Source organism: Eptesicus fuscus, chromosome 6 (assembly GCF_027574615.1).
Source record: "Eptesicus fuscus isolate TK198812 chromosome 6, DD_ASM_mEF_20220401, whole genome shotgun sequence".
NCBI classification, from domain to species: Eukaryota; Metazoa; Chordata; class Mammalia; order Chiroptera; family Vespertilionidae; genus Eptesicus; species Eptesicus fuscus.
The window spans coordinates 78,080,392-78,107,740 of NC_072478.1; the positions used below are offsets into that span (position 1 = coordinate 78,080,392).

Sequence of the window (27,349 nt, forward strand, 5' to 3'; positions counted from 1 at the left end):
CGTGGGATGTTTAAAGCCTTTCGGCACGATGTGGGCAGGGCAGGGGGCGAGCTAGGATATCAGGATGGACCCGCGAAGGCCTCCGAGGACTTCAACCAGGGCTTGGAACCCAAGCAGGCGATAGCAGAGGGGAAAGCCAGGCTCTGAGGTCAAAGGCGCATGCCCGGGACAGCAGGTGCGGGGGGCGCGCGGCCTCCCCTTTAAGAACCGCCACCGCCCACGGCCCGCCGCTGCGGCAGGGACCTCCCCTTTAACGCAGGGGCTGGTTGCTCCGCGGCCGCCGCGGCTGCTGCTGCTGGTGCTGCTGCTACTGCTACTGCGGCTCCTGCTGTCACAGTTCGACCTCGGCAGCTGCATCCTCGGCCCTGGCGGGGTCCGCGCCCCGCGCCCGCCATGGTGTCCTGGATCATCTCTCGCCTGGTGGTGTGAGTCCGCGGCGGCGGGCGGAGGGGCTGGGGCCGGGGCCGGGGCTGGGTGGGGGCTGCGGGGTATTGAAGCCGAGATGGACCGCTCGGGGCTTCACACAGCACAGTCACCTAAAGACACGTCGTCCCTATTTGTGGTCTCCAGAGACATCGAGGGTGGGACCCAGGCCTGGGGGGGATACTGAGGAGCCTGGCAGGCCTGGCTTCTACCCCTTTTATCTTGAATTTCCCTGCTCCCTCGCCCTCCCTCATCCTAGGGCTGAGCAGCATGGATTGATTTATGGGGGAGGCGGGCATGTCCCTTCCCCCACCTAACAGAGACGTCTGGAGGAGCTGCTCCGATCTGGGCCCTCATCTCCCTGGGGGGAGCTAATGGAAGAGTGGGGAGCAAGGCAGGGCCTCGTTATTCCATACTTTAGGGCCATGGCAGCAACCTTGGCCTCCCCAAAGGGCTGGGTCCCTCCTCCCTCTTCCACTGACTGTCAGGGGTGGGGGATGAGGGCGCATTCTCTGAAGGCCCTCCAGGGGTCCCGTCTGGGTGTGGGGAAGCAGAGACGTTTGGGGGACAAAGTGTGGGAGGTAACCCCGGGAGGATGTATGTGCTCAGCCTGGGATTGTGAAAGCCATGGAACGGGGCGTTAGGTGGCCTTCATTCCACATCCCCGACCCCAGGAGGAACCCGGCTCCCACAACCCCAGGTTTTGTCCTTGAGGATTCCACCCCCACCCCGTCTCTCCAGGCCAGGTTGGAAGTCCCCTGCCTCTAATAGGCGGGTCCATGTGGGAGCAGGCAGTACCCCTACATTGTCAAAGGGTTGGGCCTGCAGGGGCTCCTCATGAGCCTCAGCCAGCCCCTGCCCCATCTCAGGACCCTGGCCCTCAGCTTCCACGGCACTGACACCCCTGAGTCCCCTCCCTGCTGCCTTCTTCCCATTCAGTGCTGTCCTGGCTTGTGTTTGTGTCCTGGCTTCCTCCAGACCGGAATCCCCTTCCTTCCTCTCTCTTTCCCATCCCACCCAGAGGGAATCCAGGGCCTCGTTTCATGTGGCCTTCAGAGGGGCTGCTGTTCTCTTGTCTGGATGAGCTCCCTGAGGGGCATAGCCCTCTGATCCCCTCACCTGAGGCCTGTGTGTGGTCTCTAGTGGGATCACCACCAGGTCCACTCCAGCCAGGGCCCGGGTCCTCCCCTGAGACTGGTCCCAAGAGGGTTTACCTGGGGGAATAAACCTCTTTGCCCCTCACAGGGCTTCTGCCCCTATGCCCTCTGCTCCCCAAGGCCACAGTAGAGTGCCAGGTAGAGTGCCCTGTTAGAGTATCAGGTACCATTGCCGACCTAGCCATACCCAGCATGGCTATGAGACAGGGCAGATGGGTATGAATGAACATGGTGTTTGGAGAAGGAAGACACCCTGGTGGCAGTAACTAGACACCCACTCCCATATAGGTTTGTCCATAACCAAAGGATCATGGCTGAAGAGACCACATCGGACCCTCTGGCTTCTGGGTCTTTCCATATCTCAGGGGCTGGAGAGAAACTGAACAATAGAGCGGGGAGGGGACAGCACCTTCGCTGGCTAGGACTTCCATGCTTGTGTATGATCTGAGTCTTGAGTTCATCAGTCCAGTTCCCATTACCTACCCAGGGGCTGATGCAGAGCTGGGAGGGAGCGGCCGCTGCTCTTGGCCGAGGGGCCCAGTAACCATGCCTGCCTCCCTAGGCTCATCTTTGGCACACTGTACCCAGCCTATTCTTCCTACAAGGCCGTGAAGACAAAAAACGTGAAGGAATATGTGAGTGTATGACCCTTCAGCTCCCACCCAACCCACATGGCAGAGATAGGGGAGGACAGTGGGTCATATTATAAATGGGGAGACTGTACCAGTGCTAATGGCACTAATGAGACCCTGGTTCAAAGGAGATTCCTGTGTGTTCCTTTCCCCCTGCCCAGGTGTGACCCTCAGGCCAAATTGAGGTCCTGAGTGTTCCCTTCCCCACAGAACACCCAGTGTAGTCGGCAGGCAGAGGCCCCTCAGGCCCCAGCCAATGCTGCCCTCTGTACCCGCAGGTGAAATGGATGATGTACTGGATCGTCTTTGCCTTCTTCACCACGGCTGAGACACTCACGGATATCGTGCTCTCCTGGTGAGGTCCAGCAACCCCTCCCTGCATCTTGGGGCCCAGATCATCTGGCTTTCTCTACCCAGCCAGCCATGAGGCCACAGTTCTGTGGGGTTCTGGATGCCCCGCCCTCCCCCCCCCCCACAACCCCATCCAGGCCTGTCTTGATCAGCAGAATAAAGACAAGCATACCCTTCACATTTCTTTTTGGTGGCAGCCAAAGCACCACAACGGAATTCAGGAAAGCTGTTACTGCCAGGCTTCCTGTGACGTCTGGCAGGTCACAGCTCTCTAGCCTCAGTTTCTCCATTTATGAACGTTTCAGTCCTATACACATAGGATGATTGTACTTCGAAGACATTTTTCAGGCACTACTAGACTATGTATAAACACGATGAGGACAGGGAGGGCATGTCTTAATCATCTCTATATTCACAGCAGGAGCTCAAAAATGTTTATTAAATGGGCAAATGCGTTTGGAAGAGAAGACTAACATAGCACACACAGGACACTAGAAGTCAAGAGAAGAGAGTTTTAGGGAGAGGTAGAGGACAAAAGAGGGTTGCATTTATCAATTACAGTTATCCCTCACTTAACGTCAGTGACAGGTTCTGAAACTTTTTAAAATATATATTTTTATTGATTTCAGAGAGGAAGGGAGAGGGATAGAGAGATAGAAACATCAATATGAGAGAGAATCATTGATTGGCTGCCTCCTGCACGCCCCCTACTGGGGATGGAGCCCACAACCCCGGGCATGTGCCCTTGACTGGAATCGAACCCAGGACCCTTCAGTCCACAGGCCGATGCTCTATCCACTGAGCCAAACTGGCTAGGGCAGGTTCTGCAACTTTAAGCGAAGCGACATAATGAAACCAATTTTACCACAGGCTAATTGATATATTAATAAGAATTAAGTTCCTACAGTGGCTCATCAACATTATAACAAAATGGCATTGAATGAGGAGTTATTTCAAGACCTGCTGTACAAGGGCCTATGGCCTTTGAGAAAAATAATTTTAGCACAGGGAGGAAAGTGGGCTGAAAATTGAGGGCAGTGAGTATAGATGCCTCTTGACTAGCACAGGCAAAGGAGAGAGCTTTGATGGATGCTTTGTGAGGATGTAGGAGACATGCCTGAAGGAGTTTGTGATCTGAGAGAGGGAACCGTGGGGAAGGAGAATAGTCCTTAAAAGCAAGGGGCATGTCTTGGCGGCAAGGGATAGTGCCCAGAGCACAGCTGGAGAAGCCCCAATCATTTTAAAAAAATATATTTTTTTATTGATTTCAGAGAGGAAGGAAGAGAGAGAGATAGAAACATCAATGATGAGAGAGAATCATTAATAGGCTGCCTCCTGCACGTCCCCCACTGGGGATCAAGCCCATAACCCAAGCATGTGCCCTTGACCATAATCGAACCCGGGACTCCCCCAGTTCACAGGCCAACGCTCTATCCACTGAGCCAAACCGGCTAGGGCGAAGCCTCTGTCTTCATGGGGGGGAAAGGGCAGAGAAAAAGCGGGTGAGGGCACAGTCAACCTAGAAGGTTGGGGAGCACCCTGGGTGTTGACCCCAGAACAGAGGAGTAGGGGGTCTTCTTTCAGGGTGAGAGGGCTGGGACTCCCAAGAGAGACGAGGGCAAGGGAGCCACTGCCAAGGGGACCTCCTACTGGGCTCACTTCTCACCTTCCCATTGGGGTCTTGACTGAGCCTCCCAGGCCCTTGAGATGTGAAATGACCAGTGTCCTGAGCCACATGGGGACCCCAGTGCACGTGGTGGGAGGCTCGCCAGAGTCATACGGGCCTCAGTGCACCTCCCAATGCCCTGCCCGGGTCTGCCTCTGTCCCCACAACAGGTTCCCCTTCTACTTTGAGCTCAAGATCGCCTTTGTGATATGGCTGCTGTCCCCTTATACCAAGGGCTCCAGCGTGCTCTACCGCAAGTTCGTGCACCCGACACTGTCCAACAAGGAGAAGGTTTGCTCCCACTCTGCTTCCCAGCCCGCCCTGGGCCAAGGCAGCCCAGCGCCTGCCGCCGCGGACATTCCTGGCCCTCCCAGAGCCTGAAGTGACCCGGCGGGGCCCTGGCCTTCCGCAGCAGGCAGTGCCTTGCCCGGGTGTGAACGAGAGCAGGGCAGGGCCTGGCCAAGGGGGCCAGCCCTCACCTCGTCCTTGCTCCCCTCTGACCCCTCAGGAGATCGACGAGTACATCACCCAGGCCCGAGACAAGAGCTATGAGACCATGATGAGGGTGGGCAAGAGGGGCCTGAACTTGGCCGCCAATGCTGCGGTCACAGCTGCTGCCAAGGTGAGACGGGGGCAGACCCAAGCTCCTGGGGCCCCAGCTGTTCATCTCGTCCCCCTGATTAGGTCCTGCTTCCACCCTGTCCTCGGGGCTGTGAAGGTTTGGGGCTTGTGCAGCCGGGGTTCCAATCCTAGCTCTACCACAAGCCAGCTGAGTGACTTCCACTCCCCGAGCCACCGTTCCCTCACCTGTCCAAAGGACAAGGGTGGCCCCAGCCTGTCAGGGCCACCTTAGGGCTGGATGAGGACAGTGTGGGGAAGGCACTGAGCCCAGTGGCTTCCCAGTGCCCCTTGGTGACCACTCTCTCCACCCCGCCCCTTCCTCCGGTTCTTCCGGTGCGTGGTGGTGACCCTAGGGCCAGGGGGTGCTGTCAGAGAAGCTCCGAAGCTTCAGCATGCAGGACCTGACCCTGATCCGGGACGAGGACTCACTGCCCCTGCACGGGCCTGACAGCCACCTCCGACCCGGCCCCGGCAGCCTCCTGGACACCATTGAGGACCTAGGTACAGGCTGGACAGCCAGGCGTGAGGGCAAGGAGGTGACCAGGTGGGAGAGACACCCGGACCCCTGTTCTCCTTTTCTTCCCACAACCAGGAGATGACCCTGCCCTGAGTTTAAGGCCTAGCACGAACCAGGCAGATTCCCGGACAGAAACCTCTGAGGAGGATGTGGGAGACAAGGCCCCTAAGAGGCTCAAACCCATCAAAAAAGTGCCCAAAACTGAGGTGAGAGCCAAGAAGTTGGGGAGACGGGGAGGGGCTGTGTCTCCAGGCTGAGCGTCCCCTGACCTCCTCCCTCCTTCCTACAGCCACTGGCTTCCAAGGCGGTGAAGACCCGGCCCAAGAAGAAGACCTCTGGCGGGGGTGACTCGGCTTGAGGTCCCGACCCCTCAGGCCACAGAGCCCTGCTCCACACTGTGCCCGTAGCCCATGTGTCTCAGGCCCAGGGCCCCTCAGATGGCTGTTTCTGGTGCCTGCCCAGAGGCCACTTTTTTGGAAGGGCTTGGAAAAGAGGAGGGAGGTCCTGTTGAGGGGGGTGGGGTTTGAAGGTAGAGGCTGGGCCTGGAGCTGAGGACTGAGCCACCCAAGGAGGTGGGGGCTCCTCAGAACCTGAACTGCCGTTGTCCCCACCCCAGCTCTCTGTGCCCACCCAGTGCCTTGCTGAAAGCCATGGCCGTCAGCTTCTCTGAGGTTCGACAGTGCGCCTACTGCGCTCCCTGGGTCGGGGACAGTCATAGCCCAGATGGACCAGAGCCGGGCCTGAAGGCACCTGGGGAGGGAGGGAGTGGGGAAGCCTCGGGGAACCTGGGCAGGGGCTCCAGGCCATAGCCCTGAAGGGAGGACAGGGCCCTAGTGTGTGCTTAAGTGACCAGGACGGCCAGGCAGGAGCTGGAGCGGGGGCATTGGATGAACTGTGTGCCACACGTCCCCACACCAGGGGTGTGCGTATGAGCGTGGGTGTGTGTTTCTGGGTCTAGGGCTGTGGGTGTTTGGGGGAAAGGACTTTCCCTCCAGCAGTGACCTCCTCCCACCCTCAGCCCTCCTTCCTAGTCTCTGAGCCTCAGAGGACGACGGCCCGTGAGGTAATGGAGCTGCAAGGAGCGGCTCGCCTCCTTCTCTGCCCTCAATTCTTTTTTGCCTCTTCCCTTTCCTGCCGCTGGGCTGGGCTCCTCTACGCTCCAGGGCCCACCGTAGAGGCCCCTGGGGAGCCAGCTCCTTTTCTCCACGCCCAGAGGCCCATCCTCCTTTCTCCCAGGGTCCTCTTCCTGTGCCCAGCAGACTAGGCCCCGTGTGAGCAGACCCTGTCAGAGCCCAGCCTGTGCCTCACACCCTGCCCCAGCTTCTGCCGCAGTTTCAGCCAGAGCCAGGAGGAATGTGTGAAGAAGAAACATTCCGGAGCCAAGGGTCTCCCAATTCAGTGGAGAGTGGATGCTCATTGGACCTCTGGCACTGGATGAGCCAATAAACCAGATTCTGGCACCTCATTCATGTCAGCCTCTGTGCTTGTTCTCGCCCCACCCAGTCCAGGGGGGAAGGACCTGAAGTGAGACTCGGGACCCGCCTGTGGGAGGGAGTGGGAAAGAAACCAGAGTGTGAGCATCAGGAATTCTGGGAAATAGTTTTGGTTTCAAGATAGAGTCAGGGGACCAAGAGGGGTCAGGGCCTCAACCCTCTAGGGCCTCCTGCCCTGAGACCCCTCCCCAAATGGACTTTCTGGTACCTCGTGAAAAGTGCCAGGTGTAAACTCTGGGGACAAAGACCCCGATAAGGCCCCCCCGGCAGGACTGGGGGGTTGGATGGCCACAGTGCCCACAAAGGCTGGAAAATGTTGGAAGGGGGCTGTGAGGCTCTGACAGGAGGAGACAGGGGGGTTGAAGAAAGAGGTGGAGAGAGGAACCAGTCCCAAGGCCCATGTCTGACCTGGGAACAGACAAGGAGACAGGTGCCCAAGGACGGGAGCCAAAGAAGCAGCCCATGTGGCCCCAGAAGGGAGGGTGGAGCCCTGAGCTGCAGGGCTAGGTTGGAGGACAGAGGGCGACTGCAGGACATGGGTCCGAGCCCGTGGGAAGAAGATCCAGGGGCCGAGGGACACAACTGGCTGAGATGAGACCCTGGAAGGCAGGACTCGGGAGAATGGAAAACATGGCAGAGGAGCAGAAGCAGCATCAGGAGATAAAGGAAAAGAATGGAGAGGGAAGGACGAGGGAGGGAGAAAGGAGCAGAGAAAGAACGGCTCAGCCTCATGGAAGGAAAAGGGAGGAAGCGGAGCATGGTCTGGGGTGGGGAGTGTGGGGACCTAGCCCCAGCCTCTGGCTCCAAGGTTGGCGAAATGCCCCTACACCAGGCTTTTCTCTTCCTCCCTGGCATCATAGGGTACGGCCTCCAGCCGCACTTGAGCCAAGCTGGCCAAGAAGGGCCAGACTGAGGCTGCAGTGGAGGTGAGGTGTGAGAAGCCATCTCAGGGTCATTCCTTTCACCACTGGCCTCTGAGCAAATGGGCCCCTTTCGATATCAGAAGGGAGAGGAAGTGTTAGGGCAGAATTCAGGGGAGAGACTCCCTTGTTCTAGAAAGATCTCCAGAGGGTAAGATGTTAAAGTCTCATGCTAGCAGCTACCACAAGGCCAGGAAAACAGGTTAGGCCCTCTCTAAGCTAAATCCTATTTGCTGCATTACACACACACACACACAGGTACATACACACACACACACACACACAGGTACACACTTGCACCCACAGTGACTGGTAGCTAAGGAGGTCACTGCCAGACTCAGCATTGCCAGGCTCTCCATGCACATCGGGGTTTCCCTGTGTCAACAGAAACATGCTCAGATTGCTAAGCTCATTGGTCCGTTGCCATGGAAACAATCATTCTCCTAGAACTTGGCACAAGGCCTGGCCACTGTAGCACAGGGGAGGAGAAGAGAGATGGAGGGTGACAAAAAATGAGTGGGAAGTCTCCTGGCAGGAGGTTGGTGAGCCCTCGCACCTCATTCCCTGGGACCACCTGCCCTCTCCCCTAGTAGGTCCCTCTAGGCCAGGAGAGTGGGACAGAGAAGTCACACCGAGGTGTATGGCTAGAGCTATGTGGAAGGTGCCCAATCACTGCCTGGGTCCCCAGTGGGCATTGAGGGATCATTCGTTTTGAAGTGGGGGCTGAGGTCTAGCCCTGTGTCCCACAGCCACACCACCTTGGAGACACTGGGCAGCCCTCCAGGCCTCGTTTCTGGCTAGAATGGCCGCAGGCCTGCAGCTTCTTCAGCCGGCTCCCCCTCCTTTTCTTCTTCTGTATGCCCCACCTGGAGAAGCTGCTTAAAATGGGATTCCAGGCTGTGACGTCAGAGGAAAGCCAGCAGCTCCAGCCTGTGCCAGCTTTTCTTGATCAGCAGAGCTGAGCCCAGCCTTGCTCAGCCTGGATGGAAGAGGGAAGGCAGAGGAAGCAGAGGAAGCAGGGGCTCTGGGCCATGGTGCCCATAACTGTGGCATCCAGGATACCAGGGAGAGAGTTTCCAGGCCAAAATTCACTGCTGGCTTCTCTACTGCCTTAAGTGTCAACCGGTACATGACCATCTTCCTCCTAAATTCCCCAGTTTTTCCTCTCTGGACTGCATCAGGCCTGCCTGGAGGAAGAGGGCAACCTTGAGTCAGAGCCATTTGGGTTTTGCCTGAGAGTTTGTTCCTTATCTAGGCAGGAGGCAGCGATGCTTGGCAGGGATGCCTGCAAGAAGGAAAAGTACCACTAGGTGGCGCAGCTCCCACCCAATATGGGTTTCCCTGGCCCCTGCTGGGGACAATCTTTCCTGCAGCCCATCTGCTTAAAATATGGTGAGCAGGGTGCCTCATGCCTCACTCCCTGGAGTTGGAGGTTCATGAATTCGTGAATAAAGCATCTTGCCGGTGGACAGGTCAGCTATGGATTCTCAAGCAATCGCTTCACAAGCTCAGCCTGTGTGCACACCTGGTCCTACTCCCCACAGGAGGTCAGACTAGAGAGCAGGTGTTCCCTTTGGGTGAGAATCAGGCACCTCTGGAGAGCAGGGAGATTGCAAGACTGACCCTGGAAGGGCCCTGCAGCACAAGGGACCCAACTTGGGCTTCTGAAATGGCATCTAGAGAGGCTGCTGGAGCTGATTTCAGGGTCAGGTGGGGAGAGGGACCCAAGCAGTGGCGAGGGTTAGGGAACCTGGGAGGGACAGATTGGGCCCAGAGGAAAGGAAGCTCATCTAGCTGCACGATTCCATGGATATGATCTCCCTGATGGCCACAGTGGCAGTCCCAGGCCTGCCCCAGGTTTCCCCATCCCCTGTCCCTTCCTTTATTTTCTTTTTTTTTTTAATCAATCTTTAATTGATTTCAGAGAGGAAGAGAGAGATAGAAACATCAATGATGAGAGAGATCAGCTGCCTCCTGCACGCCCCACTGGGGATCAAGCCCGCAACCTGGGCACGTGCCCTGACCAGGAATTGAACCATGATCTCCTGATTCATAGGTCGAGGCTCAACCACTGAGCCAGGCCCCCTTCATTTATGTTCGTCGTGAGTGTCATGGATTAAAAAAGAAGACAAAGACCTTAATCTCCAAATCCTTGAATCCCAAGGTATTTTTGCAGGAGCCCAGGCTGAGGATCCTCAGTGATCTACCTTTCCTGACCTCTTTCCCAAACTGACCCCACCAGCCCTGCATCCCTAATGAATTTACCCTCTCCTTTTGTCCCAGCCAGATGAGTGATCAATAAATAATGCTGCCTGAAATATTGATGGCGAGTTTTACACCAGGATCCCTCAGCTGTGTCTGTCACTGGGGAACTCGAGAGCTGACAGAGAGATGTATGGCCCCCAGAGAGCTCTTCCCTGCCTCTGCCAGCAGAAGGCCTTTCTTTGCCAAGATTTCAACCTGTTCCCATCTCAGCCAGAATCATGATTCACTCTTATCAAGTAAGAAGAAGAGGAAAGATCCCCAGACACTGACTCAGCTAGCCCCCAGGAAGGATGGGGTAAGCTAAACCAAGCAGAGACCCTTCTTGAAACCCGTGCCTCCTGTGATGCGATTGAGATCCCATTTCCTCTGTTCTGTGTCCATCTTGGACCTGTCAGGTCCAGCTTTCTGAGTGAGTCAAAAGGAGACCTGCAGCTTCCCCGCCCCCACCTAAGCTATTTAGAGCCGGAGCAGAAGGGACTGAGTGCTCCCAGTCCCCTCTGGCCTAGGTCACTCTCATCTGGTTTTGTTTTCCCTGGAGGAAGGGAAGGAGAGAGGAGGAGGAGGAGGAGGAGGAGGAGGAGGAGGAGGAGGAGGAGGAGGAGGAGGAGGAGGAGGAGGAGGAGGAGGATGCTCCTGAGTCCTCCTGAGCCCAACTCACCCAGCGCCAGCGCCCTTTGCAGAAGCCTGGCCCTCTCAAATCTTTGCATGTGCAGTGCCTTCTGCCCACGCACGCTTGTTCTCCTGCTTCACCTTGACCAACTCCTGTGTGCACCTCAAGTCTCAGCTTAGATGGGACTCCCCGACCCCACTCCTTCCAGGCCCTTGCAGCATCTGCTCTTCCTCCCTGACAGCATACATCACCCTATGTGTTTCCCCATCACACTGAAAGCCATGCAGCAGGCGATGGGTCTACCTGGTTTCCCACTATTTTCCCAGCATCTAGTACGGGGCCTAGCATCCAGTCAGCACTTGGCACATTTCTGTGGAATGTCTGAAGGTTGTCGCTGCAGCAGTCCTGGAAAAACACCAGCCTTCAAACCTCAGCATCCCTGTGCTGAGGTGTTTGCCTGCACCTGAGGATGCTGCCCCGATCAGCCCCTCCCTCTGAGTGCCCCGTTGTGCTCAGGCTCACTTGCTCTCCTTTTTTCTCTCTCACACACACAGATGGGAGTCAGCTTTCCAGCCACATTCAGTTCTCACTTTAATTCGAAAGCTATATTGGGAGGAAGAGCAGCTTCACACTCCCAATTTAGCCTGGGAGAGAAAAAGGGAGACAGCCTGGATGTTGCCAGGGAAAGGAGAAAGTTGGGTTTGGGGCAGGGAGTGATGGCAAACATATCCAAGAGAAGACTAGAAACCCCTCACCACCCACCTCCTAAAAATAAACCACATGGAACCGTGACCCCAGAATGACCCTAGAAAGCTTCTTTCCTACTTCAGTGCAGCCATTCCAGGCATCATCCCAGCCTAGGGGTGGGATAAGGGGAGGCAAAGGAAACTTGGGTTATCAAAACGATCCAAAGACAGAGATCCTGCTGCTTTGGTCACTGGTCGTAGGAAACAAGGAAGTCCTTCTTAAATCTAACTTGAATCCCTCTGGTGATAGCTGAGATGGATGATGAACAAAAACAGAGTCCCCAAACAGACACTTTCCCACTAATATTCATAGCGGCATTATTCACAGATGTCAACAGGTGGAAACAACCCAAATGCCCATCGACAGATGGGTGGGTAAACACAATGCGGTATCCCCACACAATGGAATACCATTTAGCCTCAGAAAGAAGTGAAGTTCTACCACACGCTGCAACATGGGTGAACCGTGAGCACATTATGCTAATTAAAATAAGCCAGTTGAAAAAGCACAAATATGGCTCCACTTATGAGGTACCTAAAAGAGGCAAATCCATAGAGGTAGAAACTATAATAGAGGGTACCGGGGGCTGTGGGGAGGGAGCAGGATGGGGAATTAGTGTTTTATGGGTACAGAGTTTTTGTTTGGAGATGATGAAAAAAAATTCTGGAAAAGGACAGTGGTGATGGTTGTGCAACACTGTGAAGGTGCTTAATGCCACTGGATTGTACACGTAAAATGGTTAAAATATGCTATGTATGTTTTACCACAAGACTTGCTTTAAAAATACCCTGAGTCCAATGTCAGCTTTAAGACACAGTCACCCTGCCATAATGGCTCTCTCTGCGGCGGAGCCAGAGGGCACCTGCGTCCTGTAAGTCCCAAGGATGCCCTCCCTTTGCCTGCTGATAGGAAGAGAAGCGCTGCCTCAGCCCAGAGCAAAGCCCAGCCCCTTTGGGGGATCTTTCTTGGGAGAGGAGCTAACCCTCCCTCCTTCGCATCACCACTCGTCAGTGTGACAAGCTGGATGGAAGCTCTTCCTCCTGCTTCCGGTGCCGGCTTCCTCTTCAGTCACTCACTCTGATGTTGCCCTAAAACGGCTTCCACGTGGGGGTGGCTGGAGGAGGAAAACAAGAAGACACCCTTCCATCCCGCCCCTCTGACTATCCTGCTGCCGTGGTACCAGGGAAATGGATGCACTTGGGGCCGAGCTGCCTGTCAGCCAATTTGGGCATCAGTTTTTTCTTGCTCTCTGCCTCTGGCTGGGAGGCCCTGGAGGGCGTCTGTGATAACTGGTGATGATGCATCCAACCCTCGCCCTCGCTCCTGGACTATTGCATGGGCATGGTTTCCTGGCCGGTCTCACCACCAGGCCTCCCCCACCCAGTCTCCTGCCCTTATTTTAAAGTGGCAAGTGGCTTTCTGACTGACTGCCTGGGAACCACTTCAGTGGGTGGAAGCCGGGTTAGGGGCTCCCACAGCCACTGAGCTTCCCCCGTGAGAGCACCGATCACACTCTCCTACTTGCTTATTTACGAGTCTGTCTCCCTGCTAGGCTGGGAACTGCCTAGAGCAGAGTAAACGTCTGATAAGTAATTGTTGGATGAATGACTTGAAATGATCTGTTCACATGTCTGTCTCACCTATTCCATTTGACTCAAGAACCCCTGTAGGGGGAAAGCTTTGTCTGGCTCATTCTGGGACCCCAGAGATGTTGGTATGAGTGAGGTTCAGCTCCAGGGTCCTGGAGTCACTGTCTGGACTAGCATCCTGGCTCCCCCTTTGCCTGGCTCTCTGACCTTGAGCAAGCCACCTGCCTTCTCGGAATGTGTTTCCTCATCAGTGAAATGGGGGCGAGAATGCATTGTGAGGACAAATGCCCATCGAGGGTTTAGCACAGAGACTATCACACCGTAAGAGTGCCTGGGGTGCGGAGTGTGGTAGAGAATGCACCTAGAGATCAAGGAAAGCCAGAGGAAACAAGCACCACCACTCGCTGCTGCGTTCCGGTGTTTGGAGTTGGGGGTGGGGGTGAGGGCTGCCCCCTCATACCACGTCTGCAGCATCCAAGCTCCCCTGCCGTGAGCTGAGCAGCCCTGGCTCTCGGCGGTGGTGAGGGGCCAGAAATAACCGTCGTTGCTATTCCTGCCTTTCTGGGCTGGATGGAAACACTGCCTTTCTCATCTAAAGGCTGCTCTAGACTTCCTGCACATCAGTGGGCTCTTATGTAACACTCCCCTCCCTCTGCCTGCCCAACGAGCTTCCAGAGATTTCTGCAGTCAGCTTTGCCATACACTCGGCTGGGGGTGGGGGGAGCAGAGAATTCACCGCAGACTGGATTGTCCTCTAAGCCCACGGTCCTGCCAGCCCTGGCCTGGGAGACAGGCCACCCAGCATAGAGCAGAGGGACTGATGGCCGAGGACAGTAGTTGTTTTCTGCATCTGCAGGGAATTCTGGGACAGAGAGGACCCAGAGAGCCTTACCTAAGTGTTCACCTACCTCCACCCACTCCCTTTTCCCTGAACAGACCCTCTGTGCCACCTCCCCAAGTTATTATGTCCCCTGTCTTCCATTTCAGGCCCAACCTAACTCTGTCTGGCACATGACCCCTCAGACAGACTCTGAGGTCAGCAGCCCAGACCCCAACTCTCTCAGGCAGACCCCACCTGGGCCCAGTCCTCCATGGTCTCTTCCCTACAGCCTCTGGACCCCATCTGGAGCGTGTGGAGCACCCTCTTCAGAGCCCAGGAGACACCCCCCCCCCCCTGCATTCCTCTGCATGGGTCCTTCTCAGAACTTGCCTTCTCCAGCTATGCTCGGACTCAGGCTCCCCTCTGGCACCCCGTTCTCCATCTGTAGAGTAGATGAGATGGCTTCACACTCCAACACTCTGGGTGAATCTCTCCCTCATCTCCCCTGCCTTTCTCTGTGCCTCTATTTCTCCCCACCTTCTCAGTGCACCTTCTGTCCCGCCCTCTACCTGGTCTCTTCAGGCTTCTTCTCACCCCTCAAGACCCTCCCTGGGGTGGGAGCAGAGCTGCGCCCACACCCATTGAAGACCAAGCCCTCCCTGTTTCCGTCAGAGCCCATCAGCCATCGGAAAGTGTGACAGGCACCCTAGACAGAACCAAAAAGAGAGTCACTTCCTGAGTCCCAGGGCTGGCCACAGCCGTGGCAAACCACAGCCTGAGCAGCACATGTGGGTGCTGACGTAGCCCGGGGTTGGGGAGAAGGAAGCGGCAATGGAAAAAGGGGCTTGTTTTTCTCTGAAAGCTGCAGCCTGCTCCGCTCTGGGTTGGGTGTCTGAGACGTGATGGTTCCCTCTGGCTTTCTCCTGGAGCCCCTGCTGCCATGGACAAGCTCAGTTCTTCTCTCACCTCTGCCTCCTCCTCCTCCTGTTTGCAAGGAAAGTCTGAGCACAGACAGCAGCTCAGACCTGCAGATCCTTCGAGGGCCTCTCACCTTTCCCAGGGCTCCTGGCACCAGTCACCTGGTGGCCCAGGTCTGAGAGCCCCAGATTCATCCCTAAACAGTTCTTGAGGCCCCATGGGTACACAGACCAGGGTGCAGGGGTGGCTCAGAACCTTCCTTATCTCCAATCTGGTTGCCTTTAGGCCCCAGGCCAGTTGTTGGTCACAAGTTGGGTGCTCATAAGCCCAAGCTGAGATTTGGCTCCTTGGAAGGGGACAATTCTTTTTACCATGTCTCCTCCCCTTTCTGTCCCCCAAGACACAGCAAACAGAAGTGTGCCACTGGCCAAAAGACAGATCAGAGGAGTGTGGGGTTAATTCAGATGCCCCAAGCCAGCCCCGCTGCTGAGAAGGCAGACCAGCAGCATAACCCCACCCAGGACACAGGCTCTCAGGCCTTCCCTCTCACTGGTTGTCCCAGCACAGAGAGGGCTTAGGGCTGGGCTGCATGTAGGAGCTTTGAGCCAGCTCCTCTCACTGTTCCTGGGAAGAAGCTGCCTTTTAGGAGCATACACCATGGAGACCGGGCAGGGTTGAGAAGGCCACCTTCTCCTGCGTTTGAGCTGTAGAGGACAGAACAAAGGAGATGAGAGTGGAAGGGTACAGCTGAACCCTAAACATTCTCACTGCCTGCACCTTAGCCTGAAGCTCCAGACTGATCATGGCCAGACCTCCCTCTCTCCTGAGGCCTTCACACGCTGTCCCCATTGCCTGGAATGCTCTCCCCATCACACTCCTCTGTGCAGAGTTGGTTTCCGCTCATCCTTTATGTCTATGTAAATGTCACCTCCTCTGAGATGACTTCCCTCACCTCTCTGGTATGTTGCACTTTATCATAATCTGAAATTATCCTTTATATTTATGTAGCGGTTTAATTCCACCTATCCCACTGAATCATGGTTTCCAGAAGGGCAAAACTACCTCTGCCTTCTCCACTGTGGAATCTCCAAGACTTAGCACTGCATCTAATACAAGCAGTGGCCAATAAACTTTTTTTAAAATAAATGTTTTATTCAGCCTTACCTCCTACTACTTCCCAATAGGAACCTTCTCTACTTCAGCCCATTTTTCCTAGACAGGCAACATACGGACTTTCCTGGCCACCCCACCCCCAACCCTGGCCTGAAACTGCCTCTCCCTTCCTAACCACAAAGTTTGGTCCTTCTCATGTTCTTTCTCCTCCAAAATCTCTTCATCATCCCTGCCCTATTCTGTCCCCTGAAACCTTTTCTTCCCTTTGCCCCCTATGTCACCTGGTGTAACTGGCTTTTGGTAGCTAATGAGGCTGCTTTCTACTTTTTTATTGATTGATTGATTGATTTGAGAGAGAGATCAATTTTTTGTTCCACTTATTTAGGCATTCATGGATTGATTCTTGTATGTGCCCTGACCAGAGATGGAACCGGAAACCTTGGTGTATCAGGATAACTCTCTAACCAACTGAGCTGCTCAGCCAGGGTTTGCTGCCTATTCTTAATTCTTTTTTTGTTTGTTTGTTTATTTTGTTAGTCTTTAGCCAAGGGTATTTTTTCCCATTTCTTTTTAGAGAGAGTGGAAGGGAGGAAGAGGGAAAGAGAAACATCAATGTGAAAGAGACACATCGATTGGTTGTCTCCGGCACACCTCCCACCCAGGCCAGATATTGAACCTGCAAACCAGGTATGTACATACGTTCCCTTGACCAGGAATCGAACCCGAGACCCTTTGGTGCATGGGCTGTCGCTCTATCCACTGAGCACACCGGCTAGGGCACCTATTCTTAATTCTTGTGTAACATAGAACCCAGACTTCTTCTACCCAACTGTAAGTTCCTTAGAGACAAGGGCCTATGTGCCGTAGGCCTTAGCCCAAGTCCTGCCCACAGTTAGTCCTCAGAAAATATTTTTGTTGTGGATAATGGGTGTATTAATCAGAACCTCCTAGGTTGTGAGAAACAGAAATGTGCCTGTTTTATTTTATTAAATAAAAGAGGAATTTAGTCTGCATAACTAAAATTCCCAGACTTTATCCGGAGACTTGCTCTCTGTAGATATTTTCTCTCTGACTTCCTCTGCGTTGGTTTCTTGGGTAGGCTCTCCAGTCCTGATGGCAAGATGGCCTCTAGGCTCACATTCTATTGGCTGAGTACCTTCAGGGGAAGAGAATTCCTTTTTTAAGAGTCCCAGAAGTGATTCTCATTGGCCTGGTTTGAGTCATGTGCCTGTCCAGATTCAATCTTCATGACTAGGAAGATGGAATGCGCCTAGACTGGAGCATCCCTAGATGGATGGCCAGGCGTGGGTGACATACATACTTCTAGATGTAGGATGGGGTTATCTTCCCCCAACCACGTGGATTGGGGTGGTTCCCCAAACAAAGTCACTGGCTGGGGAGTAGTTATGAAAAGAAAGGGGAATTGATGATGGGTACACAAAACAAAAGATGTATACTATAAGGATTTCCAGAGCTCAGCTTCAGCAAGGACCTTAAGATTCCTCAGGTCAGCTTGCACATTAGAATCACAGGGGACCCGGCTTGCCCTGCCTGAGAAGGAGGATGTGCTCTTGGGGTCTGCGCAGCTCTCCGGGGACAGAGCAGGGATACTACGATGAGGTGCTTGCTCAGTTCTGGCACTCACAAGCTCAGGAAGATTATGATTCAGTTGGTCTAGGGTAAAACCTTCCTTTTTCAGGGCTCCAGGGGTGAGTCTTCAGCACAGTCATAGTTCAAAATTCTGCTCTAGGAAATGATGTTCTACTGCAGCAAGAAGGATTCAGATCAGCTCCGCAGGACAATGTCCCCTGTGTTAGAATTGAAATGTTTCTCCCTCTCTGTACCACTGGTCAGAAAAGGGTCACTGGGGCTTGCTCAGAGACCGAGGGTGGGTGGGTGGACTGTGGGTGACCCTGTGGGTCAAAAGCCCCTGAGAACAACAATAGCCACTGTTTATTAAATGCCAACTGTAAGGCAGGCACTGTGCTTTGGGACTTCACAGATGGCAGTCCATTTAAGTTTCAGTCTTCACGATAATCTTTTACGTAGATATCATTAACATTAGCCCTATTTTACAGTTGAAGAAAGCAAGATACAAAAAGCCTGGGGAAGGTACCTCACCAGGGAGTGGCAAAATAGGCATTCAGACACAAAACCATATGACCCTGCTTGGCTGGGCCTTCCTGCCCTGCAGGAGCCCTCAGACAGGCTCATCTCTCCTGCCCCTTGATGGACAACTCCATGGGTAGTTGGTGGGAGTGGGTCCCCTACCCAGCCCTAGGCAATTGGGATGGGGAGCTCAGACCTAGAGCAGAGAGACAAGGGAATCCTGGTTCACTGCAGGGTTATTTAAGATTTTTATAGCCCTATCTGGTTTGGCTCAGTAGATAGAGCGTAGGCCTGCGGGATGAAAGGTCCCGGGTTCGATTCCAGTGAAGGCACATGCCCAGGTTGTGGGCAGCCGATCAATGATTCTCTCATCACTGATGTTTCTCTCTCCCCCTTCCTCTCTGAAATCAATAAAAATATTTTTTAAAAAGATTTTTATAGAAGAAATGTGTGTGTGTGTGGTGGTGGGGCGGTTACAGAGGGATGAAACCCAAGAGAATCACAACCCCCCCTTCACCCCCTCCCCCATTCAAATCCCTTGACCCCGACTTTCTGAGGCTCTTTGGGTTCCTAGAGACCTTGACCTGCCCATTTCCCTCCAGGTGTCATCAGCACTCTCCTTCCACATACACATCTTCTGCTTTATTTTTATTTTTTCAAATATATTTTTGCCCAGCCGGTTGAGCTTCGACCAAGGAAGCAAGAGGTCACCGGTTTGATTCCCAGTCAGGGCATATGCCCGGGTTTTGGGCTCAATCTCCAGTGTGGGTCGTGCAGGAGGCAGCCAATCAATGATTCTCTCATCATTGATAATTCTATCTTTCTCTCCCTCTCTCTTCCTTTCTGAAATCAATAAAAATATATTTAAAAAGAGATAAAACCACCAATGATGAAAGAGAATCATTGATCGGCTGTCCCCTGCACTGGGGATCGAGTCTGCAACCCAGGCATGTGGCCTGACCGGAATCCAACCGTGACCTCCTGGTTCGTAGGTCCACGCTCAACCACTGAGCCACGCCGGGCAGGCTGCTTTCTTTTTAAATACAGAAAAACAACACTTCCCCTGGATTCAGAGCTAGAGCTGGTCTTCCGCTCCCGGAATCCCTGTTGTCTTTGGGGTGCGCATTTAACTACGGGGTAGACCGGACAGGGAAGGGCTTCCCTGTTTGCGTCCACTCCCCGGAGGCCTGCGGTAACGGTTCCCGCCCACACACACTCTCCATCTCGGGGAGGGGAGTGTCATCGCGCCCGGAGTCTGGTCGCCTCGGCGGTGGCGGCTCCCCGGAGACTGCAGGGAGAGCCCAGGCTGCGGCGCCTGCTCAGTTCGAGCTCACTGCGTCGCAGGCACCCCCGGCCTGGCTCGGCGCCCGGCAATGGAGCCCGGAGGGGGAGCAGGAAGACGGCGGAAGAGCCCACTCGGCCAGGGGCTCAGGAACCGAGCTGGAGAGGGACCTCCAGGGGGCAGCACCAAACCGCTAAGCAGGTCCTCTCTACGTACAAGCCCGGGGTCCCCAGACCGCCCATAGGGAAGCCCCTTTTTCAGATTCCCGCACTGACCACCCCACCTCCACCTATTCTGGATAAAGATGGGAAAGTCTCCCACCACCACAAGGATCACCAGTTCCTGGTGGGAAAAGGTCTCCCCTAGGGCAATCAGATTCCCTCATCCGGTCACCCAAAGGTGGTCTCTTTCCCGGAGGAGACCAGGGAATAGCCTGTCAGTTCTGGGTGGCCAAGACGGATCCCCAGGCTCCAATATCCCACTGGAAAATGTCCGGGAAGCAGGCGCCCAATGCAACGCATAGGAACCCAGGAACCAACCATCTAGCGATTATTTCCCAGCCTCAGTTCCCCCGTGAGGACCTGGAAAGGCACCACGAGGCAGGTCGAGGCCGGGGGTCAAGGCCCCGCCCCTCCTGGGAGGCCTCTCTGACCCGGCGGTCCCAGCCGCTCCTCCCCTCCGCTCCCACGGTCCCAGAGGTGGGCGGGCGGGCACTGGGTGACGGCGATAGAGCGCCGGCCAGCTCGCCCTCGCCCCCGCCCCGGGCCGGGCTTCCCCAGCCCGGTCCCGCCGGGGAGCCTCCGGAGCCGAGGCCTCCTCGCCTGGGCGTCCCCCGCTCTCGCACGCGTCCGGGCTCCCGGCTGGTAACCAGGGAGGAGGGGGGAGCCCGGGAGCAGCCGGCAGAGGCCCGGAAACGCCATATAAGGAGCAGGAAGGATCCCCCGCCGGAACAGCCCTTATTTGGTCAGCGCCTTATTTGGAGCGGCTCGATATGGGCCGGCTGCTTCCGGCTCCGGGAGGAGGGAACTGGGCGGAGGGGAGGCGGAGGGAAGGGGCGGGGGCAACGTCGGGATTCCGGGGCCGCTGGGATCCGCGAGCGCCCAGCTGCGGCTTCGGCCTTAGGCTTCCGCGAGGTTTGGGCTCCGGGGGTGCCGAAAGCGGCGTAGGGCCCGGGGTGCGGGATGGCAGTGCCCACCCGTCCCGGACCGGGGGCTTCACGTCACTCCGGGTCCTCCCAGCCGTCTTTCCATATTAGGGCTTCCTGCTTCCCATATATGGCCATGTACGTCACGACGGAGGCGGGCCCGTGCGGTTCCAGACCCTTCAAATAGAGGCGGATCCGGGGAGTCGCGAGAGATCCCAGCGCGCAGAACTTGGGGAGCCGCCGCCGCCGCCAGCTACCGCCGCCGCCAGCTTCCGCCGCCCAGGACCGGCCGCGGCCCGGCCTCGGCAGCCACGCCGCGCCCACACCGGCCGGCGGCGAGGGCAAGCCCGGGGACTCCACCTGCGCTCTCCACAGTGTGCCCCGAGCCCCGCATGTGACCCGGCCAGGTTCCCGGGAGTGTGTCCCCCGCATCTCCAGCCCCGCGCTGCCCCCATCCGCCCCCAACAACCGCTCTCCAGCCCGCCCGTCTGGGATGGCCGCAGCCAAGGCCGAGATGCAGCTGATGTCCCCGCTGCAGATCTCTGACCCGTTCGGCTCCTTTCCTCACTCGCCCACCATGGACAACTACCCAAAGCTGGAGGAGATGATGATGCTGAGCAACGGGGCTCCCCAGTTCCTCGGTGCCGCCGGGGCGCCCGAGGGCAGCGGTGGTAACAGCAGCGGCAGCAGCAGCGGGGGCGGCGGAGGTGGAGGGGGCAGCAGCAACAGCAGCAGCGGCAGCGCTTTCAACCCTCAAGGAGAGGCGGGCGATCAGCCCTACGAGCACTTGACCTCAGGTAAGCGGTGGCCTACGCCGAGGATTTAGCCCCTTCGCCACCATCCCCATAGCCTTTGCAGGACCTCAAGGATGCAAGTGGGGTTTCCCTTCTATGCCTTGCATCCCAGGGTCTTGTGTTAGAGAGGGATGCCTGGGGACATCCACCCCCACCCTCCTCATCCCCAGCGGCGCGCAGAGGAGCGAGCTTTTGTTTTGGAAGGAGAGCTGTAGGGCTGCGTGGGTGGGTGAAGGTGGGGGAGGGCTTGTTTTGATAAGCAGGACTGCGAGGCCCTCTCCCCCTCCCGAAAAGCTTGCCTTGCCTGCCGCCCGTCCCCAAGGAAGGGCTGCGATCCGTGGCCAGGGATGTCCCGGCTACCCGGGGTAGGGGATGCGCACTAGCGGGAGCTGGCGGGAATCCCTGGGCCGCGCAGCCGCCGCTGCGGAGTGCTGGGAGCTGCAGTGGAGGGGGATTCTCCGTATTTGCGTCAGCTGTTGTTGAATTGGGTTCTGCCGCTGGAGCGGGTCCAGGAACATTGCAGTCTGCTGTTATCAATTATTAACCAGCTCGGCAGTCAATGGTTGCCGGTCCGACCTCTTGCCTGACAGCCTCGCTCCTCCTCGTCCTCCAGTGATTGCTCTCCAGTAACCAAGCCTCCTCCCTCTCTTTCTCCTGCCAGAGTCTTTTCCTGACATTTCTCTGAATAATGAGAAGGTTCTGGTGGAGACAAGTTATTCCAGCCAAACCACCCGGCTGCCTCCCATCACCTACACCGGCCGCTTCTCTCTGGAGCCTGCACCCAACAGTGGCAACACCTTGTGGCCTGAGCCCCTCTTCAGCCTGGTTAGCGGCCTCGTGAGCATGAGCAACCCACCGGCCACCTCGTCCTCAGCACCATCTCCAGCAGCCTCTTCCTCCTCCTCGGCCTCCCAGAGCCCGCCCCTGAGCTGCGCAGTGCAGTCCAACGACAGCAGCCCCATCTACTCAGCGGCGCCCACCTTCCCCACACCTAACACTGACATCTTCCCCGAGCCACAAAGCCAGGCCTTTCCAGGCTCAGCAGGCACTGCGCTCCAGTACCCGCCTCCTGCCTACCCTGCTGCCAAGGGTAGCTTCCAGGTCCCTATGATTCCAGACTATCTGTTTCCACAACAGCAGGGGGACCTGGGCCTGGGCACCCCAGACCAGAAGCCCTTCCAGGGCCTGGAGAGCCGTACTCAGCAGCCTTCGCTCACTCCCCTCTCTACCATCAAGGCCTTTGCCACACAGTCGGGCTCTCAGGACCTAAAGGCCCTCAACACCACTTACCAGTCCCAGCTCATCAAACCCAGCCGCATGCGCAAGTACCCCAACCGACCCAGCAAGACACCCCCTCACGAACGCCCCTATGCCTGTCCGGTGGAGTCCTGTGACCGCCGCTTCTCTCGTTCAGACGAGCTCACCCGCCACATTCGCATCCACACCGGCCAGAAGCCCTTCCAGTGTCGCATCTGCATGCGCAACTTTAGCCGCAGTGACCACCTCACCACACACATCCGCACCCACACAGGCGAGAAGCCCTTTGCCTGTGACATCTGTGGGAGAAAGTTTGCCAGGAGCGACGAACGCAAGAGGCACACCAAGATCCACTTGCGGCAGAAGGACAAAAAGGCAGACAAAGGTGTGGCCTCCTCGACCACCCCCTCCCTCTCTTCCTACTCATCACCGGTGGCTACCTCCTATACCTCCCCGGTCACTACCTCTTACCCATCCCCGGCCACCACCTCATACCCATCCCCTGTGCCCACCTCCTACTCCTCTCCTGGCTCTTCCACCTACCCATCCCCTGTGCACAGCGGTTTCCCCTCGCCCTCGGTGGCCACCACATACTCCTCCGTTCCCCCTGCTTTCGCGGCCCAAGTCAGCAGCTTCCCTTCCTCAGCTGTCACCAACTCCTTCAGCGCCTCCACGGGGCTTTCGGACATGACAACAACCTTTTCTCCCAGGACAATTGAAATTTGCTAAAGGGAAAAGGGAGGAAAAGAAACACGAGAGACTTAAAGGACAGGAGGAGGAGATGGCCATAGGAGGGTTTCCTCCTAGGTCAGATGGAGGTTCTCAGAGCCAATCCTCCCCCTCTACTTGACCCCCTGGGGTCCGCGTGGAAATTCTGTTGGCCAACGATCCTTTCTGCCCTCTCCCCCTTCCTCATCTACTCCCTTTGACTTCAGCTGCCTGAAACAGCCATGTCCAAGTTCTTCACCTCTATCCAAAGAACTTGATTTGCATGGGTTTTGGATATATCATTTCAGTATCATCTCTACCATAGGCCTGACCCCCTGTCCCTTCAATGCTAGAAAATCAAGTTGGCAAAATGGGGTTTGGGCCCCTCAGAGCCCAGCCCTGTACCCTTGTACAGTGTCTGTGCTATGGATTTTGTTTTTCTTGGGGTACTCTTGATGTGAAGATAATTTGCATATTCTATTGTATTATTTGGAGTTAGGGCCTCACTTTTGGGGGGGAAAAAAAAAAAGAAAAGCCAAGCAAACCAATGGTGATCCTTTATTTTGTGATGATGCTGTGATGATTAAGTTTGAAGCTTTTTTTGAAACAGCAGTCCTTGGTATTAATCAGAGCATGTGTCAGAGTGATGTTCCGTTAACCTTTTTGTAAATATTGCCCGACTGTACTCTCACATGTGGCAAAATATGGTTTGGTTTTTCTTCTTTTTTTTTGAAAGTGATTTTCTTCGTCCTTTTGGTTTAAAAGTTTCACGTCTTGGTGCCTTTTGTGTGATGCGCCTTGCTGACAGCTTGACATGTGCCAGTTTAAGGGACGTGCTCACCTCTAGCCTTAAGGGGGGCAGGGAGTGATGATTCGGGGAAAGCTTTGGAAGAAAAATAAGGAAGAGGGCTGAGCTGAGCTTCGGTTCTCCAGAATGTAAGAAAAAAAAAAATCTAAAAATCTGAACTCTCAAAAGTCTATTTTTTTAACTGAAAATGTAAATTTATAAATATATTCAGGAGTTGGAATGTTGTAGTTACCTACTGAGTAGGCGGCGATTTTTGTATGTTATGAACATGCAGTTCATTATTTTGTGGTTTTATTTTACTATGTACTTGTGTTTGCTTAAACAAAGTGACTGTTTGGCTTATAAACACATTGAATGCGCTTTATTGCTCATGGGATATGTGTTGTATATCCTTCAGAAAAATTAAAAGGAAAATAAAATAGCTGTGGTTGCACGTATCTTTCCTGGGCTGGGGGTGGGCTCTGCAGTCAAGGGCCCTCCCTGTTGAAGGTTTTGAGGTGTTTTTACAGAGACAAGGGTATTCCCACCAGAGTCGCCATGCCCAGTGTGTGTCATTGGAGTGAATTCTTTTTTAAAAATTGATTTTAGAAAGGGAAGAAGGAGAGAGAGAGAGACGTCAATATGAGAGAGATACAGTGATTGGTTGCCTCCCGTATGTGCCCTGACTGGGGACTGAACCCACAACCCAGGTATATACCTTGACCAGGAATCGACCCTGTGGCCTTCTAGTGCACAGGACAATGCTCCAACCAATTGAGCCACACCAGCCAGGGCGGGAATGAATTCCTTATAAGGGCTAGGTGTGTGGGTCTTCTCTTTGTTTTTTCTTTTCAGTATATATTTTTAAATTTATTTTATTTTTAAAATATATTTTATTGATTTTTTTACAGAGAGGAAGAGATAGAGAGTTAGAAGCATCGATGAGAGAAACATTGATCAGCTGCCTCCTGCACACCCCCTACTGGGAATGTGCCCGCAACCAAGGTACATGCCCTTGACCAGAATTGAACCTGGGACCCTTCAGTCTGCAGGCCGACGCTCTATCCACTGAGCCAAACCGGTTAGGGCTTTAAATTTATTTTTAATGTATTTTTTTAATTGTTTTCAGAGAGGAAGGGAGAGGGAGAGAGAGAGAGAAACATCAATGATAGAGAATCATTGATGGGCTGCCTCCTATACACCCCCTACTGGGGATAAGCCCACAACTAGGGCATGTACTCTAACTACGGATCAAACCTTGACCTCCTGGTTCATAGATCAATACTCAACCACTGAACCACATGGCAGGGCAGGGTCTTGTCTTCTTGATTCTGGGCCTGTTCCTTCTCAATCTGGTGGGCTGCAGCTTTATCTTGATTAGTTAAAGCTAAAGAAGGCCAGAGGTGGGGGTGGAACACGTGGTCAGAGGCAGAACTATTCTCCTGGCTCCAAATGTTTAGCCAGCCCCACTCCCCATCTCTACCAAGGGTTGGGAAAATCTATGTCCTTGGGAACTCTTGCCCATATGCACTTGGCAGGAGTTAAGGGGTGGTCACAGGGCTCTGGGAAATAGTAAAAGCTGGAGCTGACTCAGGCTCTCCCTCCCATCCTCCATGTCCCCAGAAACCTGAGGGTGTTGAAGAAACTTAGAAGAGGCGAGGGCCAGTTCTCAAGCCAAGAATCCTTCCAGGAAGAAATTTCATTACTTGCCAGCTGGAACTGCCATCCTTGGCAGCTTCCGGGGGCATGAGACAGAGTGGGCAGGAGGCTGGCCTGGTGTTTAAGGTTCCCATCCAGACCAAGTCTGTACTGTTTTGTAGGAGGCCTGAGATGCTAGATTCCTCTGGTCCCAGCCCATGAGGTTCCACACTTGTGACTATAGCAATCCTTGTGGGCTCGTGAGCATCTTATATTCTGAGAGGCCTTGAGCTGGCCACAACAACAATGCAGATTGTCAGTTGGGGAAACAGAAAGGTAAGCCAAAAATTACAACATGGTGTTATGTTACATAATATGGGCAATTATGGGACTCTATGGGAGCACAGAGAAGGGATACCTAACCCACCCCAGGGCTTAGGGAAGGTGGAAAAATTGAGTTGGGAAGGATAAGTAGGAGTCAACCCGAATGACTTGCTTTGTGTGTGAGGTAGGAAGGGAATTGGTTGAGTTTTTGGCGGGAAAGTGATGGAATCCGACACCACCATCTATTAGTCAGATGGGTGCAATAGATTTGGTGTCCTGGAGTTCCCAAGCCTTGGGCCCCCTCCTCCCAACTTCTGACCCCCCAAATTAAGGACAATGAATAATTGCCCTCCCTACCTGGTATAGTTCTCAATCCTTGAATGAAGTCAAGGCCTCACCTGCCTCCACTCTTCTCTCTGAGGGTCTCTCCCAGGTTACCCATGGACACCTTCTCCTGGGGCCAGGGGAATTCCAGCAATCCCCTGGAATTGGCCCAATTCTTTTTCTTACATTCCAGCCTTCCTGAACAACACCGTTGATCTCTGCCTTTTCCCATGATACCAGACTCCTCAGCCTGGAGCGGGGGAACCAAGCCATATTCTCTAGCAAAGGGCATATCCTTGTGTGCCTCCAGGCGAAATTGCCAGGTACTGATGGGACAATATTTGCATTGGCGCACCTCTTCCCAGCCCCACCCACCTCTCCCCATCTCACTCTAAGCCCAGGAACACAAGTCTATGCCTGTTACAGATTCTTAAGAATTTCTCCCACATACTCCCAAGAAACAAAACATGGCAAGAATAAAATATGAGAGAAAGAGCAAAGAGAATCTGTCCCTTTAAAGCAGAGGGTCTCGTATGCTATTACAGTGCATCAGAATCAGATTCCCAGATTATCTGATTCGTGAGGTCTGGGATGGGGTCCTGGAACTGGCCTCGGTGGTAGCAAGCACCCCAGGCGATTCTGATGCAGATGGCTTGGTGAGCAATTCTGCCAAGGCTGCCAGCTACTTTTTATAAGTCCTGTCAGCAGGGTATCTTTAGGTTCTGACAGTCCAAACTCAAATTCCTTGGCATGGTTAAAATAGGCCAAGACTCAAAAATTGCCCCATTTTATAGTCCTAGAGTATAAAATAAAAGGAAAGTGTCCATTTTAACCCCTGCTCCTGTGAGGGAAATCTGAAACCAAGGGCATAGGGCAGTGCTGATAGATGCTATCATCATAAAGGGGAGGGACCCAGATAATGTTGAGCAACTGATAGATACCTGGGGACATTGTCTAGGGCTTCAGGAATGTGGCGAAGGATAGAGAGGAGTAAAGTGGTAGAGGTGAGAGGGTAGGGAACTCCTCCAGCAAAGGCTTCTGAAGAAAAAGAAAGAACCAGGTCCTGAGGACTCTTCACCCTTCCTCCCAGGACCTGAGAGAGACTTTTTTCTCTTAAATTTCCGCAATGTTCAGCCTCAT

At 54.6% G+C, this 27,349-nt stretch overlaps 2 protein-coding genes across 7 annotated transcripts; both read left to right on the forward strand.

Moving 5' to 3' along the window:
* Positions 1-305: 305 nt before the first annotated feature.
* On the forward strand, positions 306-6,832 carry REEP2 (receptor accessory protein 2). 6 transcript variants are annotated; one of them, XR_008556259.1, is made up of 9 exons: positions 306-425; positions 2,143-2,215; positions 2,491-2,567; positions 4,400-4,520; positions 4,738-4,851; positions 5,204-5,351; positions 5,443-5,573; positions 5,657-6,430; positions 6,604-6,689. XR_008556259.1 is itself a non-coding variant. In XM_054717006.1 (9 exons), the coding sequence occupies exons 1-9, from the start codon at positions 394-396 to the stop codon at positions 6,726-6,728; spliced, it is 876 nt and encodes a 291-aa protein (XP_054572981.1). In that variant the 5' UTR covers positions 306-393; the 3' UTR covers positions 6,729-6,832. The 6 variants fall into 6 exon arrangements, 4 of the variants coding, with proteins under 4 accessions (XP_054572981.1, XP_054572982.1, XP_008139987.1 ...); XR_008556260.1 differs by having other exon boundaries at positions 5,657-6,038; positions 6,604-6,622; XM_054717006.1 differs by having other exon boundaries at positions 5,657-5,711; positions 6,604-6,832.
* Positions 6,833-20,598: 13,766 nt separating this feature from the next.
* EGR1 (early growth response 1) lies at positions 20,599-24,367 on the forward strand. The gene is made up of 2 exons (XM_008141759.3): positions 20,599-21,174; positions 21,833-24,367. The coding sequence occupies exons 1-2, from the start codon at positions 20,871-20,873 to the stop codon at positions 23,155-23,157; spliced, it is 1,629 nt and encodes a 542-aa protein (XP_008139981.1). The 5' UTR covers positions 20,599-20,870; the 3' UTR covers positions 23,158-24,367.
* The last annotated feature ends 2,982 nt before the right edge of the window (positions 24,368-27,349 follow it).

Bases quoted from the DNA above. Each gene is read 5' to 3' on its own strand.
- REEP2 (XM_054717006.1), top strand. From the start codon at position 394: ATGGTGTCCTGGATCATCTCTCGCCTGGTGGT. The intron at 2,568-4,399 runs GTGAGGTCCAGC...TCCCCACAACAG, and splicing joins ACGGATATCGTGCTCTCCTG to GTTCCCCTTCTACTTTGAGC. The intron at 5,352-5,442 runs GTACAGGCTGGA...TCCCACAACCAG, and splicing joins GGACACCATTGAGGACCTAG to GAGATGACCCTGCCCTGAGT.
- EGR1 (XM_008141759.3), top strand. From the start codon at position 20,871: ATGGCCGCAGCCAAGGCCGAGATGCAGCTGATGTCCCCGCTGCAGATC. The intron at 21,175-21,832 runs GTAAGCGGTGGC...TTCTCCTGCCAG, and splicing joins CTACGAGCACTTGACCTCAG to AGTCTTTTCCTGACATTTCT.